Source organism: Natator depressus, chromosome 1 (assembly GCF_965152275.1).
Source record: "Natator depressus isolate rNatDep1 chromosome 1, rNatDep2.hap1, whole genome shotgun sequence".
In the NCBI taxonomy this organism is placed as follows: Eukaryota; Metazoa; Chordata; order Testudines; family Cheloniidae; genus Natator; species Natator depressus.
Genome location: NC_134234.1, coordinates 204,410,272 through 204,433,152, shown reverse-complemented (window position 1 = coordinate 204,433,152; position 22,881 = coordinate 204,410,272). Strand labels below are relative to the sequence as shown.

General features: G+C 43.5%; 1 protein-coding gene across 2 annotated transcripts; it reads left to right on the top strand.

Annotated features, from left to right (window-relative positions):
• Positions 1 to 19: 19 nt before the first annotated feature.
• On the top strand, positions 20 to 22,881 carry NAA50 (N-alpha-acetyltransferase 50, NatE catalytic subunit). 2 transcript variants are annotated; one of them, XM_074975096.1, is made up of 5 exons: positions 20 to 220; positions 12,432 to 12,565; positions 13,147 to 13,266; positions 14,736 to 14,802; positions 19,102 to 22,881. In XM_074975096.1, the coding sequence occupies exons 1-5, from the start codon at positions 213 to 215 to the stop codon at positions 19,280 to 19,282; spliced, it is 510 nt and encodes a 169-aa protein (XP_074831197.1). In that variant the 5' UTR covers positions 20 to 212; the 3' UTR covers positions 19,283 to 22,881. The 2 variants fall into 2 exon arrangements, with proteins under 2 accessions (XP_074831197.1, XP_074831188.1); XM_074975087.1 differs by having other exon boundaries at positions 21 to 220; positions 12,429 to 12,565.

Here is a 22,881-nt window from a genome sequence, read left to right as displayed (position 1 = left end):
ATAGCGCCGGCCCAGTCACGCCGCGGCGAGGTGAGGGGTCACGTCGGCGGGGTGGGGCGGAGCGCAGTGCAGCGCGGCGGACGGGCGGCCCGAGGCCCATGTGGAGGGGGAGCTGCAGGGCGAACCGCCAGCGCCGAGGAGGAGGAGGCCGGAGCCGCATCGTCGGGCCCCGCACGCACTGAGCGCGGATCCCGGCCCCGCCAGGCCGCACCATGAAGGGGTGAGTGCGGCCCCGAGCTCCAGCCCGGCCCTGAGCCCGGGGGGCCTGGCGCGGCCCGGCCTCGCTGTGACCGGGGCCTCCCCGTGCCCCGGCTCCGTGCCGCCGCCGAGCTCCCGCCCGGCATCCCCGGCTGGCGGCGGCTGGCCCTGCCTCGGCCCTGGCCAGCGGGGGAGCCCCAGGCGCCGCGGGATCAGTGGGGGAAGCCGCCGGGTCCTACCCGGCCCCGGAGTCTGCGCGGGCTGCCGGGACTGGTGGCGTGATCCTCCCGGGGCGGGGGCCAGCCCTGCTCCTGGCCGCCTCCGCCGCTCCCCAGCGAAGCTGCGCGAACACCGAGACGTTAACCGCTCTCCAGCCGCCCCACGCGCCTTGTCCGCCCCTCGCCGTGCCCCGCCGCTTCCCGGCCAAGTACCGCCTGGGGCCCTCCATTCAGCCGGGCAGCCCCCGGCCCGTCCCCCGGCTGTCTGTGCCCGGCCCCTGGGGCGTGGTGCTGGGCCGGGCTCTTGGATTGTTGGTTGTCGTGTGGATACCTTGTGTGTGCAACGGGCTAGAGAAAACTCAGCTATTGAGTTGCAGTCGGTGCTCAGTGTTAAAGTAATACCCATTAAGGGTCTGTCTGGTAAACACTGATGTTTATCTACAAGAAGCTCACAGCATGTTGCCCTTCGAAAGTACCCCACCTGCACGACAAAAGCAGCTCTCCTAGTCCTTGTCTCACCTTATCTGCTGTACTACAGAAATACTGGGTGGAAAAGCTGGTTCGTTCCATTCCGCTGTTGGGAAATGCAGATTATCATTTTGTGCAGAGGTCTTTCCTGTGAAATTATTTTGCCAAATTGATATAAAAACAAATTAGTTCTAGCATACAATCTCCTTAGTCTCCCTTCACGATAATAATAGTGAAGATATAACCAGTGTCATCAAATTGGTAGCTGGAAGTCACTCAGCAAATTTCTGGATTGAAAAGCATTGGAAATAATGTTTTATCTTAAAATGCTGCCTGCCCCAGGCCAGGTAGAATTTTGTGTGACTGCTTTATAGGGAGGATTGAAAGGATGGTGTAATTTCCATGAGTATTTGCTTTGCTGTAGCCTTTAAATTCTATTGACATCTCTTTGAGGTTGCAGGACATGGATGGATGAGAAAGAGCTATGGTTTGTAGCTAACAATGATTTCTGCAGTGTAATCTGTTTGGGGTCTCCCTCCCTTTCTGGTTGTCTTGTGAAAATGTAGCATAGGGATTTCAAATGTGGTAAATGACACACTGATTCCACTGCTAAACAGAGGTGACATGGTCTAGTGCTTTGAACACAGGACTGGAAGTCATGAGACCAAGGTTCTGTTCCCAGCTTTGATGACCTGTTTATGTCTTGTGTCTCAATTTCTCTTTCTATGAAATAAGGGTGTTCCTAAGCTGTCTACCAGAGGTGGTGTTGCAAATAATTACTGTTTGGAAAGTGTTTTATAAGTGTCCGATATTACTATTCCAGTTTGGCAGCTTAAGGCAGGGTGAATGATAGCTGAAGTTCTTAGGTTTTTAAACCCCTTTCTATTTGTTATTAACTTGTTAACAGTTGGGATGAGGTCACAAACCAAGGCTGCTTGATTATAAAAACTTGGTTATCTCTCATTTTCATGACTAGTTTCAAACACCTTAAATGGTTTTCGGGGACTGAGTCAGTGAAGCTGAGAGATAAAAAACAGGCTCCAAAACTTAGACATCAGGTAACAATGTGGAATGGTTCCATAGAATTGCATATGAATAAAAGATTGCCCAACAGGAGTGATGGATTCCTTTCTCTTTTCCCACTCCCTTAGAGCTAGTCAGAGTTACCTTATTTGGTGTAGGGAAGGGCAATAGAATTGATCAGCAAAGGTGAGCCAGCAGTTGGCATAGTTATTAAGTTAGGTCTGCTCCTTTGTTACTGGAGCTAGAATTTTGTCTTTTTCTTCTCTTTGTAACCCATCTCGCAGATTTCTACAGCTTGGCTCTCCTCTGACTCCATGTTGATTGTGAATCAGACAGAGGAGCTATTTGGGCCTGGATATGCTACTTGTATGTGTATGCATGTCAGGGCAGACCAGACTGGGGTCTCTTGGCAGTATATAGTTATATATTCCTCTAGTGCAGCTCTGTCGTGTTCTGTGTACTCTTGGCTTTGAGTGGCTTCTGCGTTTGGGGCTCCCTTACAAGTACAACACCCCACTACCACCCCCTCATAGCAGTTTAATACTGAATTTTATGTCCCCAATCCTGCTCCATTCAGGTCAGTTCTGGAAGAAGCCATTCATAGTCCTCTAATGTTCTGTGACCCTTCAGATCTAAGGAGGCAGTGGCACAGTGTATGTGGTTTATGGCTCTTCTCTCCAATCTCTCTGAATTTAAAAGAACATGCAGCAGTGAAGCTTCGTGTGCAGTTGCTTCACGTTCTATGTTGAATCTACCATATCATTTAGTGTGGCCATAGAATCTGCATAGGCCCAGAACCCCCTCTGCTGAGAGCAAGGAGAAATCAATGAGAAGTTAAGGGGCCTCTGCTGGCAGCTGCTGTGGCTGCTTGGATTCCAGCAAGTGAGCCGAACTGTAAGCTTCTGAACAAGTCTTCCACTGCTGGTGCTCGCAGAAGTTCCCATCATTCTCTTTGAAGGAGACCTATGCTACTGGAGGCAGCCTCTTCCCATTTTAAAACTCCTGTCCATTGGACCTTCCAATGCTGGAAGTTCTAGCAGAAAGATCCCTGTTACTGACCGATATTGCATAAGATGGAGAAGAGCTGTGGTTTCTTTCAAGGAGGATGTGAAATCATCTAGCTATGGAAAAACAGTTTTCTCTGATTTCTTCTGTTTTACAAGAGGTTAAACATTAGTCTTTTGGAAGGGTAATTATCAGGATCTCATTTGTTTTTCTGAAGATCGTGATCACATTTGCTTTTCTTTCATCTTCTACACCTTCCCCATTTTTTCATGACTTAAGCCATGTCTACACTACAAAATTACATCAACCTAACTTAACATCAACATACAGCTATCGCAGTTATTAAATCACTTGTGTGTGTGCACACTTGACTCCTTGTGTCAGCGGTGCACATTCTCTCCGTTAGTGCTTGTATCGATTGTACTGTCATGGTGGGGTGGCTCGTGAAAGCCAGTAACAGTCGATGTAAGCAATGAATCTCTGCACTAACACTGCGTCAACCTAATTACGTCGACCGTGACTCTATGCTGCTTTGGGAGGCGGTGTTACAAAATCAGCGTAGAGAGGCACTTACGTCAGCAGGAGCCAAATTTAAGTGAAGACACTTCCACAGCTAGGTCAAGGCAAGACAGCTTATGTCAAATTAATCCTGTAGTGTAGACCAGGCCTAACTCACTAAGTTTATCCAATGTAAAGGTTATCTGCAAAACTTTTTCATATTTGTTCACTTTGCAGCTTGTGAAATTGATGGTCCATGGAGATCCACTTTTGCTTCTTATTTTTGCCATAAACCCAGTTTTCATATTTTTTTTAATTAAAAATATTGGCTCTGATTAGTTGGGGGGGGGACTTTAGTGAGAGGAACTTGAACTCCGCCCCCTGTTGACCTCACTGTTTGCATGCAAAGCAGTTGCGAGTAGCATCCCTGTCTCTATATCACACTCTGTTACACTGTTTTGTTAAAGTTTTTACATTGCTGCCTCCAAGCAAGGACTGTAGAAAGGGAGGTTCTCACTGACTTGCAAGAGCTCAAGTTACAACTTGCTGATTAACATTTCTGTGGGATTTGTAATGTGTCAGAAAATAAAGTTATACCACCTGCTGAGGCAGGAGGGGTCTAGCCAAAAGGCAGACTTCAAAAAGGAATGAAAAACAGAAGAGCAGTTTCTCAGAAGCTCTATCTGTGGCCTTAAGGACTCTACTCTACAGGTTGATTCAGATGTCATGGTATTATCCAGGGCGGTGTTTCTCAATAACCGGTTCATGGACCAGCGCTGGTCCCTAAAATCTCCTTGACACAGTTCAGGAAGGCAGAAAACTGGTCCCTGGAATCAAAAAGGTTGAGAAACACTGGTCCAGGGGACCCAACTGAAATCAGGACCCTACTATGCTAGATACTACACATATGCATAGTAATCAATGGTCTTTTCCACCCCCTATTCCCCCAGAAAGCTTTGCAACTCGGAAGCCTTGCAGATGAGCTCTTCCAGAGGCAGCTGGCTCTATATGGACTTATAGAGGTGACACTACAGTTGGGAACATTGAATATAGGCCAGAGAAGTGGTGGTAATATGCATGAAACCCCTGAAGAGCACATGATGAATAGCTATGGCTAGGCTTAGACCTCAGATGAGTAGGTATTGAGGAAACGTATAAAGCCCTAATGCCTGAGGATATCAAACTATAGATCAAGTTTGTGAAGCCTTGTGCTCACGTTGGACTCTTTGCTGTGCCTGGACAGGTAGACTGCCACAATAATACAGGAATGTCCTTGTTCTTCAGTTGGCTAGGAAAGTGAGTCCTGAACTGAGGACCTAGTAGACTCTGGTAATCCTACGCTTTCATCTACCGTGGGTAGAATGTGACCATCACACAACAGCTACATTTGATACAGCACACTGCAGGCTGCATCAGAAGCAACATGAGAAACACACATTTACTTAGCCCTGGCAAGCCAGGGGACAAATTTAAGCCCAATATGGGGAGGTGGGTAGGGAGGCAGCAGGGGCAATGGGATGGATGGGCGGCTGGGGCTGGCACCTGCTGCCAAGCAGCCAGGGCCCCACAGTTGGAGGAGGCAGCATGGCCAGAGCCCGAACCCCCACCATCCCCGGAAAGGTGGGGAAACTCACACTAGCTGCCTGCTCCAGCATTTTTGGCTCCAGAGGAGGGCACGGCCCAACTCCTGTTGGCAGCCCTGCGGGAGGGGCTGCTGCTTTGCACCCCCCAATTACCCCACAGTTGGCTGCATTTGAAAATGCTGCGGGGAAGCAGAGTAGGTGTGCAACCCACAGGTCTTTAAGGGATAGTTGAAAACAAACTGACATGCCCCTGAACCCTGAGTAACCTGTGTGCCTAGCAAGAAAGCTAATCTGTTTAAGAAAACTAGAGGCTCTTCTGGCTTTGGAGGAGATTCTAAGCAAAGCTATGCTTTGCAGATCATTCATAGCTCTGTTTCAGTTTTAATTTATGGGAGTGCATTATCCTGTCTTGACTTCTGTTTTAACTTGCAAGCCAAAACAGAAGCAATAAAGTTAGCTTGCTGCATACTGGGCAGCAAACCCTCTAAGTCCTCAATTTGTTGTTTTAAATTTTTTTTCTCCCCCAGCTTACTTTGACTGTTCCTTGATACCTCCAGTAAAATTTGTGAGTTGGAGATTCTGTTCTGCTAAATTTAGAACACCAGCTGCTTTAGATAAATCTGAGCTCTGCTATCAGTTACACAGAGATCTGTTTCAGTCAGGTACATCCCTTTAGGAAGGGACTTGCATTACTTAGGCTATGTCTACACTACCGTGGTAAGTTGACCTAGGCTACACAACTCCAGCTACGTAAATAACATAGCTGAAGTCCACGTTCTTTAGGTCAAGTTACCATGGGGTCTGCACTGTGGGGGGTCGACGGGAGACACTCTCCTGCCAACTTACCTTACTCTTCTCGTTGGGGGTAGAGTACAGGGGTTGACTGGGGAGCGATCTGCTGTCGATTTGGCAGATCTTCACTAGACCCGCTAAATCGACCGCCGGTGGATCGATCTCAGAGCATCGATCCTGGCTGTAGTGTAGACGTAGCTTTATGGTTGAATGGGGCTGAGATTCTTGTAACACTTAGGGAAATTTCAAGTTTGTTTTTTTCTCCTCTTTATAGTGGGTTCTAACTGGTTTTGAAAGCTCTGAATATTGATTGTCACTGAAGCTTCTCATCATGATCCATGTTTCTGGGAAATAATTTGAATTCCTTTTGAACTGTAAAGTGGTACAGCATTGCTTCCTTTGAGTACACCATCAAGGGGACACATTCTGCCCTGGTGTAAGCAGATGCTGCTGCCAGTGAAGTGAGTGGGACTTGTCAGTTCCACCAGGGCCAAATAGGTTATTTACCTACCAACTTCATATCTGTAGTTTGCACAGTAACACCAACTCTGCGCTCCCCTATGTATGGTTTTCAACCCATACCACAATGAGTTCTAATTAGATCTCAGGGGGAAGCAGGCTTGTGTTTGGCAAGCACTGGAAAGATTGTAGAGCAGTGATTGTGAGAGTGGACGTGTTAATGCCAGTGTTCTGGGCAGGCTTCCAGTTTCAGTAGCAATAAGCACCTCACTAAATTCCCACTTCCATTTCAATTTGATGTAGAATCGTTCTTTGTTTCCTTTCTTAAATTTGTGTAGTGTTTCTGTGCATTGTCGGCAGCTGCATTATACCCCAGAAGTCATGGGTGCCCTTCAGTAGTGAAGTGATTCCTTTACATAATGTTTGTGGGATGAAAAGTGCCATATAGTATGGAAAGACCAAAGTTTCTCTGGAGTTCCGCTTGCTACTAGACTTCTAATCGTAAGACAAGGTTCCTCAGACATCCTTGTAACTTAACTCTGGACGTTGAGCTTGACTTTTTGAAAACATGAAGTAGACTTTTTTGGACATTAAAGTAAATTAAACAAACACTTTTGCAGTTTGAGATTTTTTTTTTAAAATCACTTAGTGAAGTGTTGATGAAGAATGGTGTAGTATTTTTGTCCAATGGACTCAAATTCTACCAGACTTGAAGTTGCATGTATGCTGAGACACACTTGCCCTAAACTCTATAGTGAGGCCCCTTGAATTTCATCACATTGTACACACACACACATACTACACACTGGAAATTCTTTGTCAGCGTCATTTAAATGGTCAGTGGAGATTGTATTATCTAACTTAGTAAAAAACAGTACAATCCTGACCCTTTGCTTTAATTTGGTATTAAATTCTATTTTATGTTGACAAGTTTAACGGGCTGCAGAATTTTGTATTAAAAACACAACTTTTGGGAGTTGTGGTAGAAATTTGGGAGTGGGGTGTCAGAGCAAGAAATGTTGGCATCTGGGTGGGGGACAAATGGGACTCCTCTGTCACCTATACAGTTGTCAGTAGTTTGAGATTATGGGATGAGGATGTTAGGTGGATGTTTCTGCTAAAATTATTAGTGAAATAATGTTGTCGGTTTCAGTGTTAACTCTCCATTAAGATAGGGACATTTCATATCATTGATTGTTTCAGGCTGTCTGAAGACTCGAGTATCTATGACTGCATCTGTTACACTAGAGCAGTGGTCTCCAACCTTTTTACGCACAAGATGACTTTGAATTTAAGTGCAACCCATGATCTACCTCACCCCTTTTCTGAGGCCCCCCCCCACCCTCCATCGCTCACTCTCCCCCACCCTCACTCACTTTCACAGGGCAGGGGGTTGGGGTTCGGGAGGGGGTGCGGGCTGTGGGCTGGGGCAGAGGGGTTCGGAGTGTGGGAGCGGGCTCTGGGCTGAGCCTGGTGAAGGAGGGGGTGAGGGGTGCAAGCTCTTGGAGGGAGTTTGAGTGCAGGAGTGGGCTCCGGGGTGGGGCAGAGTGTTGGGTGTAGAAGGGAGTGCAGGTTGCTGGCTCTGGGAGGGGGCTTGGGATGTGGGTTCCTGCCGGGTGGCACTTACGTCGGGCGGCTCCTGGTTGGTAGCACAGCAGGGCTAAGGCAAGCGGCCAGCATGCTCCTGTGGCCCCGTGGGGGTGGGGGCACTTGTGACTCCACGCACTGCTCATGCCTGCAAGCACCGCCCCTGCAGCTCCCATTGGCCACACTTTCCTGTTCCTGGCCAATGGGAGCTGCAGGGGCAGTGCTTGTAGGAGGAGCAGCGTGCGGAGACACCTGCCCCATCCTGCCAGGGGCTGCAGGAGGGTGCTGGCCGCTTCTGGGAGCGGCATAGGGCAGGCAGGGAGCCTTTTAGGGGCTGGAGATCACAATCGATTGTCAGAGGCTCCAGGATTGACCAGTCAGTCGTGATCTACTGGTTGGTAACCACTGCACTAGAGACTGGTCTACACCTAAAACTTAGGTCAACCTAGCTATATTGTTCAGGGCTGTGAAAAATTTCTTGCCTTGTGCTATGTAGTTAGGTTGTCCTAACCCCCACCGTAGACATAATTAGTTTGACAGAAGAATTAGTCTGTTGACCTATTTACTGCCTCTCAAAGGGGTGGATTTACTACAGCCATGGAAAAATCCCTTCCATTGCAGTAGTATGTGTCTATGCTAGAGTGGCTTAGCTACAGTGCTACAGCTGTAGCACTTGTAGTGCGGGAGTACCCTGAATTTGTCTTTAAAGTTTTCTTCACCACCATAAGGGATAGAAATTCTGCAACAAATTACATGCAGAGTGGAATGCACAGAGATGGCCTCCTCAGGATATACTAAATAGGAAAAGTAAACAGTTTTCATTAATACCTTGGGCATAGAATAGTTTTTAGCAAATAACAAAAGAATACACGTTCATTACTAACCTTTTTTTCAAACGCTATACTTGTGTTGTCACTGATGCAAATGAAGAGAAAAGCATGGCCAAATATATATGCTTTGTCCGAGATATGTTTGGCCTAGGGCAACTTTACAAGTCCTTAGATTTGAAGATGGAAAACTGTCTGTCTGTACAGAGTGACTCTTGCAGATAGTGAGCTTCAGCATGTATGTGCTGAATGGTCCCTGTTTTCCATGTACTTATGCTGTCCTATCTCTCCCTAGACAAAATGAATCTCTTTTTCTTTGTCCACAGTTCTTCAGAGCTAATGCAGTTCATGTGATTCTCAGATCTTTAAGGCCTGTTGTGGACATTAGATATTGTCCACGCAGGTGCTCCGAAGAGCAGTGTTGGGCCAGGTTGAGCTTTGAAGTCCTGTGCAAACTGGAGGAGCATTTGGAGAGGGAGGCCTGTGTGGTGAGGAATGGAGGGCCAAGCTCTCCTTCAGTTCATGAAGATTTTTGGGGTCTAATTTATGTGATGACAATCATGTAGTGATATATACTGAAAATAACACTGAAAATATGCTTTCAACAAAAGATTCCTCTGTGGCATTGTATCTGGTCCTCTCTCTTTTCGCTGGCACTGACTTTTCTAGATGAAAACCAGTTACACCTGCTATCAAGAACTGGGTTTGATGCATTTTAAAGGACCATTTGCAAGCGTGTGGATTTTAGAAGAACCATGTAGACTGGGTCTAGAGCGCTGAGAGAATGTTTAGATGAGACCCTACACCAATGGCATGTTAGATATTTTTTGCAGCAGTGGAAAGAGGGGCTTGCAACATCACTGCTTGCCCCAGGGTAAGTCACGTTGGTTCAAGCCTTGCTTTACATTGGTGCAATTACGCTGAGGAAAAGGAGAGTGGTTGCACTGATGCAGTAGTGCCAAAATCCTTAATGTAGACATGCTCAGAGTAGCCTAAGGCAAAAGAGATAGCGGTGACACAGAGGGAATGGCAAAAACTGTGAGGGTGACAAGAAAAATGGGTACTTTGTGGAATAGCTCAACAGGGCCACTTGGTTCCCAGCCATTTCTACTTTTAATACACTCAGATGTATTAAAATAAACTATAAAATAGAAGTAGGGTGATATTAGCTGTGTACATGGCATTGGTGAGGTCATTACTGGAATACTGCATGCAGTACCGGTATCATACTCTAAAAGGGAAATAGAAAAACTGGAGAGGGTTCAGCAACAAGCTACAAGAATGATTAATGGTCTGGAAAACACACCTTACAATGAGACTAACCAAGGTTAACTTATTTAGTTTACCAAAGGAAAGGTTAAGAGTGGGCTGGATCTGTCTATAATTATCTACAGAAGGAGAAGATACCTTCTGTATCTTCTATTTGATACGGGGGGGAGGGATAGCTCAGTGGTTTGAGCATCAGCCTGCTAAACCCAGGGTTGTGAGTTCAATCGTTGAGGGGGCCATTTAGGGATCTGGGCAAAAATTGGGGATTGGTCCTGCTTTGAGCAGGGGTTTGGACTAGATGACCTCCTGAGGTCCCTTCCAACCCTGATATTCTGTGATTCTATACCTGAAAGCTCTTTAATCTAGCAGGCAAAGATATGACAAGATCTAGTGGCTGAAAGTTGAAGTCAGCAAAGTTCAAATTGGAAATAAGATGCAATATTTTTTAACAGTGAGAGTAATTAACCATTGGAACGTATTGCCAAGGGATGCAGTAAATTCTCTATCCCTTGAGTCTTTAAATCAAGACTGCATGGCTTTTTAAAAGGTAAGATATGCTCTAGTAGCTTAGCCACAAGTTTTTGGGCTCAATGCAGGAATCACTAGGAGAAAACTATGGCTTTTGTTATGCAGGAGATCAAACTCAGAAGGATCGTTATCGTCATCTAAGCCTTAGAATCTATGAATGAAATAGCCTTGCAGACCTTGTGAATGCTACAGTAGCTGTACAGAAATAATGCACACTCTATAAAGTGTGTGTTTGGACTGTGTACACTTCTTAAAGTACATATTGGGGGGGGGAGGGGTTCTATACTGTGACCCTAAGATCTGTAGTAGCTCTTGCAGGCTATAACACTATGCTTAGAAAACAAAAACCTAACTTCCTTCATTGCTGGTGGTAGTTGACTTGATAGTTAATTAAGATGGATATTGTACCTAAAGTGATTAAATACAGTTGAACTTGTCAGTAGCTAATCAAGAGACTAAAAAATTGTTTGCTTAAAGAAGTTGATCTCTTAATAAAACAGAGCTAAACTGTATCCCGCATGTTTGGGGCAGTATTTGAAGACAGCAGGGTGCCTAGTTCAGCAGAGGTCATACTTGTTTTACAGTGTTCTGCATATGTCATCTATACTTTTTTTTTTTTTTTCCTTCCAAAGACACTAACCCGTGTGAACAGCTCTAGCTGTTAGGAAAGAAAAAGTGCAGGAAATCAAAATAATTCTAGAGAAGTGTACTTACCTCGAACCTTGCCAGCCATATGTCTTTGTAAAATGGTCTTCCTGAAAACAGAATTGTTATAGAGTGTAAAACAAAACAAAACGCTAATGGTGTCTCTTGGGCAGAAGAAAATTCTAGTTGTCTATACGTTAGTCAATAAAATTGAGGCCGTAGACTAATCTGGAATCATCCATGCTTGCTCCTCAGTCATAACACACAATGAGCTGGCAGCTGCCTATGTATATAGAGTTGTCCACTTGGAACAAGGTTGTTTTTTTTTTTCCATTATGCTAGTCCTTGCTAAAGCTGTTGAATCATTCTTTTAAGTCCCCCTCCATAGCTTGGAGAGAAATTGGCAGGGATGGTGTATACAGTTGATATCCCCACTCATTGCTGTCCTGGATGCATCATGTTCCTACCAGGAGTCTGTATTCTGGATTTATGAAAGGACATGTTATTTTTCCTCAGTATTGTTCATCATAATGGTATTTCAAAAGTTGTAGATTACAGTCTCAGTTCTGCTCCTGTCATATTTAACAGGAACAGTGACTTTGATGACTGTAATCTGTGACCTTTTCCCCCCAAGCAGTAGTTCACCAGCATATTAAAACAGATCTAGCTCAAGTGCTCGTGGCAATATTTTGTGCAGCCTCCAGGACTCTCTGGGAAGGAAGTTTAGGGAGGACCTGCCTTTCATAGGTAATTTGACTTCTCTTAGGTTTATCCCCTGATTTTGTTGAAAATCAGCACAAATTCAGGACTATCTTGTTAGTAGTTGGACTTGGCTAAGGAGCTTATTCTGTACATTGAACAGATGGAGAGAGGCAAGCATTAGGCTGGCACAGAGGCAATCTTAGTGAATCTGTGGTAAAAATTTAAGGGGAAGGTTTGGAAACTAGTGCCACTTGGCTCACAGGGTGATTCTGACATTTTCTTGTCATGTTCTCCTTTTGCTTTCTTTCTCCAATGCTGGCACAACCACACACAGACACAGTATTTTGTGGAGAGCCAGCCTTGTGTAACCATTTCAAGACCTTTAGCATCTTCTGAATTTATGGTACTGATTGGGACTTTTTCTTGGTATTAAAGCAGCTGCCCGCAAAAGAGGGAGTAGGAGCTGTGTGTGCGTGTTGACCCCACACCAATGATTCAGGTAGCTATTCAATTGGTTGTTCAGCTAACTAGCCCTCTATGTATAAATAAAATACCTGGTTTTAAATATTTGATGTACTTAAATTGTGGGTTTGTAGACGTGTTAAGCATGTTTTGATTTGTTCCAGTAGCCGGATCGAGCTGGGAGATGTGACGCCACACAACATTAAGCAGCTGAAGAGGTTAAATCAGGTCATTTTTCCTGTCAGCTACAATGACAAGTTCTACAAGGATGTGCTGGAGGTTGGCGAACTAGCTAAATTAGGTACAGTTTTTGTCCGTAGTTTGGGGGTGGGTGGAAGTATTACCCTCCTCTGTTCTTGGTATTTGTGACACTAGCTCCTCCTGTTCTGTTAAGCAGTGAAAATATGCTTAGCTCTGTATGAGGAACAGTCCCTACCCTAAAGAACTTGCAGTCTAAATAGGGTCTTTCTTTATTGGGAGTGGGTGTTCTGTTCATTACCAGGGGAAGCACAGGAAGATGTATGTGGAATCTTACCCCTTTTTCCCACATGGTTCATTGGCTGGACTTCTGATTAATCAAATCCTTTGACATGAGCACCACAGGGCAAACGTCACCCAGAAAATGTCAGCCAAGATTTAACATTTATCTGACTGTTTCTTGGAGCAGTGTGGAAGAATTGGATATATCTCCATATGACTTATTTGACTAAAAGTTTTATTGTATTTTCGGGAAGAATATAATTATCCATGTTCCCCAGAAAAAGGGAAAAAGTGGTTATGGGGGAAGAGAAGAGAAGTGAAGGAAGACAAATGAAGGCTAGGATATTTATAAGACTTGAGATTTCTAAATGACCAAAACTTGACTGTTTCCCTCCCTGGCAGCATATTTCAATGATATTGCAGTGGGTGCAGTGTGCTGCAGAGTGGATCACTCTCAGAACCAGAAGAGACTTTACATCATGACACTTGGATGCCTGGCACCCTACCGAAGGCTAGGAATAGGTAAGGCTACCTGCATTTTGATCTGCATCTTCAAAAAAAAAAAAGTGCTGGGCAGCCTTCTGAATGCTTTTCTAAAGCTTTCAGTTCCTTTGATACAGCAGAACTTAATGCTTTATTAGAAGATGATTCCTGTCTTAGGAAGGGAGCTGTGGGAAAGAAGAACTTGTTTTATAGTGAACTCTGCTTTCCCTGTCCTGTGGAAGTGAGTCTGCTTTCTAACTCAAGATTTCAAAGGGTTCTTTGTATATCAAGCCTAAGACCCTCCCTGTGATGTAGGTATTCTATTTTACAGATAAAAAATACTGAAGCAAAGAGAGGTGAAATGATATGCCTTAGGGTCTCTCAGCCAGTCAGTGGCACACGTAGAAATATAACCCAGGTCTCCTGCTCTTCCTACTGGACAATGTTCCATCCAGTCACCATGTATCTTAGTTTTCCATCACAATAAGTTAACTCTCCTTGTTTGAGGAGAGCTGCTATTTTCTATCTACATCATAGTGTATAGTTTCGGGGGGGTTTCAGCTTTTTCTCCCAGATCTGTGGGCTTCTCACATTAATCCAGGCCTTTTATTTCCATTAAAATGTTTCACTGGGACAAAAAGCCAAAAACGGAACTTTATTCATTTAAATTATTTGTTACCTGCTTGTCAGGTAATGTTGTTAATACTGCCAGTGCTATTACTTAAATTTAATCGCATTCTTTGCTCACTTTGAGGCCCTGGAAGTTTTCTTTTGAAGAAGGTTCTCTAATCAAATCATTGGTACCACGTAGAGTTGCTTATGAGCATTGCTAGGCTGTAAGCTTTTTCTGTTAACTTTAAAAGCATTAAGGCATTTTCTTAAAAGAAATTATAAAGAATTAGACTTTGTGAACAGTCAAAGGAGGGAAGATAGGCCTATTGACCTTAAATTTAATTTGCTTAAACTCTCTCTGCATCTGTTCACCTATGGAGAAAATACATCACAAGGTGTTGGGAGGCTTAATTCATAAATATGTAAGATGATTTGAAATATTTCATGAAAGGTGTTACAGAAGAGCAAACTATTATGTTCAATAATCTTTTCTCTTCTAAATATGTTTCCTGGTCTTCTGACATGAGGTTTCTCCTATTTTTAATATCTTCTTTTGCAGGGAGTCCTCCTTGTGATTGATATTTTTAAGCCTCCCTGAGGCCTTTGGATTTAGGCAACTTAATTTTAAGTTACTGTTTAAAATACCCAGTGTATAGATTTTAATGTTCATAGCAGCCTCAAATAACACTTAAAACATGAACTGCAGTATAGTATGCTAATTTCAGAGTACAATAGCAATGCTCTCAGCACTTGCTCTAGGAATATGTCATATGAACTCACTAAGAGCAGTATATCCCTGTTTAGGGAATTAAGCAGTTACAGAGCTGACTGCAAACTTTAAACTGATTTGGTTGCACATTTGTGGGGTGATTAAGTCTCTCTCTATTCCTTGGCAGGAACTAAAATGTTGAATCACGTCTTAAACATCTGTGAGAAAGATGGCACTTTTGACAACATCTATTTGTAAGTAAATGACATTCTTGCTCTCCTGGGCTTGGGAGAGGCTCCATAGGGGAGTGAGGAGGGTACAATATTTCAGTTTCAATTGCTGTGGGATGATGGATCAAATCTGGTCCCATCTTACAAATACTGCCCAGCCATTCAGCACTCAAGTTCTAGATTTGTTCCAGGCACTGCCCAGTAGCAGACGCTTCCCTAGTTTTGGAAGGTTTCCTTCAAAAGTAGTGCTGAATTTTAAAGTAGGGATGTCGATTAATCACAGTTAACTCACGCAATTAACTCAAAAAAATTAATGGCAGTTAAAAGAATTAGTCACTATTAATTGCAGTGTTAAACAATAGAATACCAATTTAAATGTATTAAACGTTTTTGGATATTTTTCTACATTTTCAAATATATCGATTTCAATTACAACACAGAATACAAAGTGTACACTGCTCACTTTATATTATTTTTGACTACAGATATTTTCACTGTAAAAATGATAAACAAAAGAAACAGTATTTTTCAATTCACTGCATACAAGTACTGTAGTACAATCTCTTTATCATGAAAGTGCAACTTACAAATGTAGTTGTTTTGTTTTTGAGTGCAGTTATATAAACAAAAAAAATGTAAAACTTTAGAGCCTACAAGTCCACTCAGTCCTACTTCTTGTTCAGCCAATTGTTCAGACAAACAAGTTTGTTTACAGTTACGGGAGATAATGCTGCCCACTTCTTAATGACAGTGTCACCTGAAAATGAGAACAGGCATTTGCATGGCACTGCTGTAGCTGGCATCACAAGATATTTATGTGCCAGATGTGCTAAAGATTCATATATCCCTTGATACTTCAACCGCCATTCCAGAGGACATGCTTCCATGCTGATGACGCTTGTTTTTTTTAAAAAAAAAAAAAAAAAAAAAAAAAAAGCGTTAATTAAATTTGTGACTGAACTCCTGGGAGGAGAATTGTATGTCTCCTGTTTTACCTGCATTCTGCCATGTATTTCATGTTATAGCAGTCTCGGATGATGACCCAGTACATGTGGTTCATTTTAAGAACACTTTCACTGCAAATCTGACAAAATGCAAAGAAGATACTAATGTGAAATTTCCAAAGATAGCTACAACACTTGACCCAAGATTTAAGAATCTGAAGTGCTTTCCAAAATCTAAGAGGGACGAGGTGTGGAGCATGCTTTCAGAAGTCTTAAAAGAGCAACACGCTGATGTGGAAATTACAGAACCCAAACCACCAAAAAAGAAAATAACCTTCTGCTGGTGGCCTCTGACTCAGATGATGAAAATGAACATGGGTTGGTCTGCACTGCTTTGGATCGTTACTGAGCAGAACCTGTCATCAGCATGGATACACGTTCTCTGGAATGGTGGTTGAAGTATCAAGGGACATAATAATCATTTTTGAATGCGGGTTTTTTTGTACATAATTCTACATTTGTGAGTTCAACTTTCATGATAAAGAGATTGCACTACAGTACTTGTATTAGGTGAATAGAAAAATACTATTTGTTTTTTTACAGTGCAAAGATATGTAATCAAAATAAATATAAAGTGAACACTGTACACTTTGTATTCGAAATGTAGAAAATATCCAAAAATATTTAAATGATATTCTGTTATTATTTAACAGTGCGATTAATCATGCAATTAATTGCGATTAATTTTTTTAATCGCTTGACAGCCCTATTTTAAAGCACTGTAACTACATGCTAATGGCCAAACAGCAAGATCAATTAAACAATGGGCAGCATTTAAAAATAAACAAACGTTTACCACACTGATATCTCCTCTCCTTAGAGTAGGGAATACTACAAATCCTATATTAAACTAAACTGTCATAGGTGGTAAGTGTCTATAATGATACCCAGTCCACACATGTACATTAAAACACCAGATCACTAGAAAATGTGCTTTCGATCCTACTTCAGAGCAGTTGACTGAATCTTGAGCCTCCACCAGGATTGCTGAGGACCCTAGTATGTGGAATGTTTAACAAGCTAGTATCTCCTGATGGATTGGTCAGTCCCCACACCCAGCACTGCATTAGCAGGAAGCTGAAGCAAAGACCCTAACGGGAGAATTCTCAAAAGTTTACTGTGCTGCCTCTGGCTAGTAGTGACTGACAGGAAAAGCCTTGCAGTGGAGCTTGTTTGCAAACTAACTAAAATGCTTCCTGCTCTCTCCCCTCAGAGGTAGTGGCCTACCAGGCCCATTGTTAAACATTTGTTAATGAGTACTAGTTTTCCTTCTGTCTCCAAGTTAAGAAGCTACAGTAATGTGCACGTTGGAAGACTAATTGATCTGAAATATCTGCTGCTGTTGCCAGAAAAAAGGGGGAGTGGCACGCCCTACATAATCTTTCTCTCCACCTACCAAAGTACTGTTCTAGGATGGGACGTGAATAGCTGACAAAGATGGGCACACCAAATACCTGTTACGGGTGGCCACATTCTTGGTTTTGCTGGCACTTGGGCCAACATCTTCAAATTTAGGCCCCTAACTTTAGGCAACTAATGTTCAAAAACATGGCCTTATGTCGTAAGTGTGAAATGCCCTCTTAGATGTTGACCATTGCCGGAGATGAGACTGGACTCTGTTTTTGTTCCATTGGTTCCACATCATGTCATTTAGCACCTTGATATGTGAAAGCAGTGATTCCCAAACTTTTTACTAAGGCAACCCACCAAATGCATTTTGTCTTTCTTTGCGAACCACTATTACACAGATGCACTCTTCACCCTGACACAGCAACCCTAATCCCAGCCCAGTTGCAGAAGGGAGGCCCTGGGGTGAGGGCGGGGAAGTGCTGGAGAACAAACTCACTCCAGTGTGGTGCTCCTGTCCCACTGAGCTTTGCTCCAGGCATTGTGACCTGATGCATGGGTTCACAGATCCTGGAGCTGGGAGTTGGTCTAGCCCCTCAGGATTGGAGCCACTGCTGCGAGGTGAGTTCAGGTCTGGCTCACTGTCCAAACCTCCAGACCTCCCCTCTGCCCCAGGATGAGAGAAGTGTGTGTTTGTATAGGCCAGGGCCCTGTGATGGGTTAATCTGGTCCTGAATGTGGCAATGCATCTGGAACCTTGCTACCATCCCATTAGTGGGTCTAGGACCCACCATTTGGGAAATGCTGTACTAAAGCATCTAGATCACAAGCATCTGGAGTGTCTGTTCAACTCTGAAAATATTTATTTAACAGATACTATTGAGCCAGTGGGAGTCAAAACATAAATCTTTTTTTTATAAGACCCATGACAGAAATTAAGTCCTCTAGCAGTTTAGAATAGAAAATTAAAGGCTGTTTAGGGGGATTATCCGCCACCTCCCCAAGAGTTTCTGTTCTCCCAAGCTTTGTAAAACTCTAAATAAGAGGGAGAAATGTTTCCCAAACCCCACAGAATCTGTCTATGCTACAAAAACTGTTGTATAGGAGGGAAGGTGCTGTAATACAAAGCCCCAACCACATCTAAACAGTTTGGTCTTGCCTGTGTGGGTTGGGTCAGGGCATGTGTTTAACACCATCAGAGCACTCTTATGTTGTGGTAGAATTCATGACATGATTGTCATTGATAAGCCTGATTTTACTGTGGTGTTTAGAGTGTGTTACTGAAGGAACTTACAGAATCAAACTGCAGTAGTGTCTCCAGTGAAACTAGGTTGTATTATTATATTTCACAAAATATCTGCCAAGGTGGAAACTACTGAGCTGATAATGTTAATACTTAGCACTTCATATTATCAAAGCACTTTATATGCTAGCTAGTTGATCCCCACAACAGCTCTCTCGAGAGGGGTTAGGTTTATTTTACAGATGGGGAAATAGAGGCAGAGAGGTGAGGCGGTTAGCTAAAAGTCACAAAGGAAATCTGTGTTAGCACAGGATTAGATGTCAGAAGTTCCTAATTCTCAATTCTGTGCTCTATTAGACCACGGCACCTAACTCTAGAACATTACCCCCCTCACCTCAATCATAGGGCTAGTCTACACTGGCAATGCTAAAGCGCTGCGGCAGCGCTTTAACGTGCCTGTGTGGTCGCAACACAGAGCTGGGAGAGAGCTCTCCCAGCGCTCTAAGAAAACCACCTCCACGAGGGGAGCAGCTACCAGCGCTGAAACTTGCTGTGCTCAGGGGGGTGTTTTTTCACACCCCTGAGCGAGAAAGTTGCAGTGCTGTAAATTGCCAGTGTAGACAAGCCCTTACTCTCTATCCCTGGGTATACAATTCCTGGGTGTGTAGGCTACATTTTATACTACAGAAAATGCTGATGTCTTTTTCTCTATCCTCCTGTGTGCCCTAGGCATGTCCAGATCAGCAACGAGTCAGCTATCGACTTCTACAGAAAGTTTGGCTTTGAGATCATTGAGACGAAGAAAAACTATTACAAGAGGATAGAGCCAGCAGATGCTCATGTCCTCCAGAAAAACCTCAAAACCCCTTGTCTTGGCCAGAACGCAGATGTGCAAAAGACCGACAACTGAACAAAACCCCAATGAACACTTTCTTGCACTTGCTTGTCGCCAAATAAGGAAAGAGAGGCCTGTTGATTTTTTTTTCTCCCCCCTTCCCTTCATCTTTTTTTTTTTCTTGCCCTCTCTCCAACAAAATGTAATGCTTTTCCCAAGGATTGTCCAATCATGTTTGGGTTTTTTTAGCTCTTTCTGTTCAACAGGATAGGAAGAGGTGTACAGATCTCCCTAGTTTGAGGTGTGGAGGGCTTGGGTAGGCTTTCCTGAAGTCAGTTGCCTTCAGAGTGATTTATCTCTTGCTTTCACACCGAAAGGTAGGGCCTAAAAAAGTCTGTGTTGAAAGAAAAAGCAATATCTTGTCCTTTTTGAGTTCTATAATACCAGTTTGTTTTTTACAGCCCCTGAAATATGCGTGAACTTTGTTTTAGCAATTCTCTTTTCCCTCTTCTTCCCCAGGCCCCCCAAAATGTTTAATCTTTCCAAATATTTTTGTTTGACTTTTTCTCCATCTCTTGCTGAGAAGAGCAGGCTGGTTTACCAGCACACTTATTGTGCCTGTGCTGAAAGTTATCACCCCAGCTGGTGCTACATTCCTTGATTGACCCAAAAAAGGATTCAGAGTGAGTTTTAGTTTCTTCCTTTTCAGCTACCATCACCATTCATCCTACCCAATTCCGACCAGACTCTTGCCAGGGTAAGAGCTAAATCTGATGTCAGCAAGAAGAGCCTTGCAAAAACATGTATCCTGAGGTGAGGTGCTTGTTTTAAGAGCAAGTGAAATTCTCCAGGTCTCAGCTGTCCATAAGGGGCAGTTCATTTTATCCAGTCTACTGGAATGGGAGAAGGGACTGTAAGCATCATGTCCAGTTCAATTCTAAGGCAAGTGCCTGTGTCCAAGTGTTAGTTTGGTGCTAGGACTGTCAAACCTGCGGTAACAAAGAAACCTGGGATTGGAGCAAAGGTGGAGGAACCAGGCAGTGAGACTGAGAAGGGAAACCAGAGTCCTGACCCTAATCAAATAGCTTTGCAGGGGATCTCTGAAATGGCCTGGGCTCTGCTTGGCTTGCTGAGTTTATATGATCTGTGGGTATGAAGGGATTAAGAACTGCTCTTTGAACTCCTCTGAAGACTTTTCTCCCACCTGCCAGTGTTGCAGTCTTCCTCTTGTGAAAGGGTGTTTCATGGAGCACCAGAGAAAGCAGCTCAGACTGGAACATCTTTTGGGATTTGGAAAATAGGCTGGTTGACTGGCTTCTTCCTAGTACTGTAACATAAAAACTACAGTAAACTTTTTACTGAGCTCTGCTTTGCATCCTTTCATGCTTCATTTGCGTGAATTTCAGTGCTACCTTGTACACGCTGTTGTCAGCAGTTACATACCAACTTGACCTAAGAGACTCCTCCAAGCATCTGGGAAATGCACTGAATTGAAACTGACCCTCCTGCCCCATCACCTAGATTGAGATTAAACTGCATTCCTTTGCCATAAGTATTTTTTTTAAAAATGCAGCTGCCTGTTGAGCCCATCTGCTTCAAAAGCCTCCAACCCATGGTGCACATAACAGTATACATCTCATGAGCAGGTGCTGTTGCTCTGAGGCTGACTTGGGAACCAAGGATTTTGATGTTGGGGGTGTGAGACTAAGGCAGCAAAAAATGTCTCTCACCTCATATTATGCAATCTAGATCCCTGGTATCAAAAACAGGCAACCCCAAAACTATCACTATTCACCATGAGAGCTTTTTGAATACATTGATGAGCCTGAACTGAGTAACTGCTCATTGACTTCAGTTTCTGGGTTTATGCTAATTGAGTCTTGGTGGTAGAACTCCCCGTTGGCTTTGTAAAAGCCTAGCTAGAGTGGCCAGGGGAACTGTGTTCATATCACCCTGTGGTGGACTCTAGCTAGAAAAGTGCTGACAGTGTTTCCTTGGCCACAGATTACCTAGTTTTGTAAAAGTTTTATAGCATAGTTAGACCCTGCCTACACTGATTATGGAGGCAGTTTCAGCACCTTTCTAGCAAGATTAGTGTTGAAGCACAATTAGTTCCTCAGATGCCAACATGGTTTTCTTGAACAGTTGTAGACAGGACTAAAAGGTGTTAATGGGGGGAGAGAATATGCATTGGAGGATGTTCATGCAGCACAGCTATAGTTCAGACCATAGCTGTTTTTTGTGCCAAGCCAAGTGCTCTTGATTCTTCTAGAATTAAGTGGTAAGTGTTTGGGTTGGGGAGGTAAGTATAGGGGTGAGCTTCTTAGGATTTGCTGTTGTTGTAGGCTTCCATAAATCAGTGGTTTGTAGGCAGTTTTCCTGCAGGTTTCAAAAGCATAAACGAGTCTGGTGTCTGGACTTGCTTGGTTTGTCTGTCTTTTTGCTTTGGGCTGCCATCATTCTATGAATGTATCCCTCAAAAATATTCTTAGAACTCCCATTCCACAGCAAACCGGTCTCACTAACTTCTAACTAAATATTTTATAGGAAGTGGAAGGGAGAGAAACTAGAAATCAAGGCTCCTTTTCTCAGACTATTAGTCTTGGAAAATGGTTTTTTGTACTCTTAAGCACACACATCAAAAGGTTTCATCTAAAACCTCTTCAAAAGCTGCACCCCATACATGGGAAGAAGGGCAATAGTTCTGGCTACCAAACGGTTGTGTTAATATTAGTGTACCCAGACTGTTGGGTGTGGGAGGAGAACTTACCTCAGTGCTGTCAGTAGGAGACACTGGAATAGTGTTGAGTATTAGTTTGTCCGCAGTAAATTTCTATTACTTCAAATGTTACTGCAGCAGGACCTCCCATTAGCTTGAAAATAACAGCATATGCACAACGATTTAAAAAGTTAGGAGTGTCTATGAAATAATCACCAGCACTTCTGTTCTGGATGAAGAGCTTGCAGGCAACATTTAGGCTGTGTACATGCAAGTTGCTTTTAAACCTCTCTACAGTAGGTTATGTCATACGTCAGTTGAACCATGAAGATACTGTCCTCCACAAAGAGACATTCGCTACCAGAAACCATAATATAGGGGCCTGGGAAAAGAAGCACTCGGAAGGATGTCCCTCGTCTGGGGGGATGGAATATTTTTTTTGTATACACAAATGGGCTGAGTTTACATGGTGCAGTTAATAGTTAAGCCTGCCGATGCTGTTACAGCTAAAACAAATAAGTGATATTGTGTTAATTCTTGATGGTGCCCTGTGATGTCTAGTAAATTTGAACCAAAAACCCCCACTGTTACATTCTCCTCCCCTGTGCTGTGATCCAGGTTCAGCAGCTATGCACAGAGTCTGTTTTGTAATGTTTGTGCTGACTTGGATGTTTTTTTGGAATCTGCAACTGCCTCGTACTGAATATGGCTAAGATTGCCCCTGTCTCTTGATTAGGACTTTGTCTGAATGTGCCGGTGCACTGTGCAGCTTACAGATGCATCCTCAATGTTATGACTTTTAAATTACTGGGGTAATCAAATTCTTTACAAATAAGATGGTCCATTTTTAATCTAGATCATTGCCCTTGTACATCAGGAGCATGTTTTGTTTTTCTCAAACTCTTGAAAGTAAAACTTTTAAAAATACTGTTCAGAATAAACGTGCACTATTGGA

What these genes read in the sequence shown, in the direction of transcription:
- NAA50 (XM_074975087.1), top strand. An exon ending in TGGCGAACTAGCTAAATTAG is followed by an intron (nt 12,566 to 13,146) that starts GTACAGTTTTTG and finishes CCTCCCTGGCAG; the next exon opens with CATATTTCAATGATATTGCA. An exon ending in ACTTTTGACAACATCTATTT is followed by an intron (nt 14,803 to 19,101) that starts GTAAGTAAATGA and finishes TGTGTGCCCTAG; the next exon opens with GCATGTCCAGATCAGCAACG.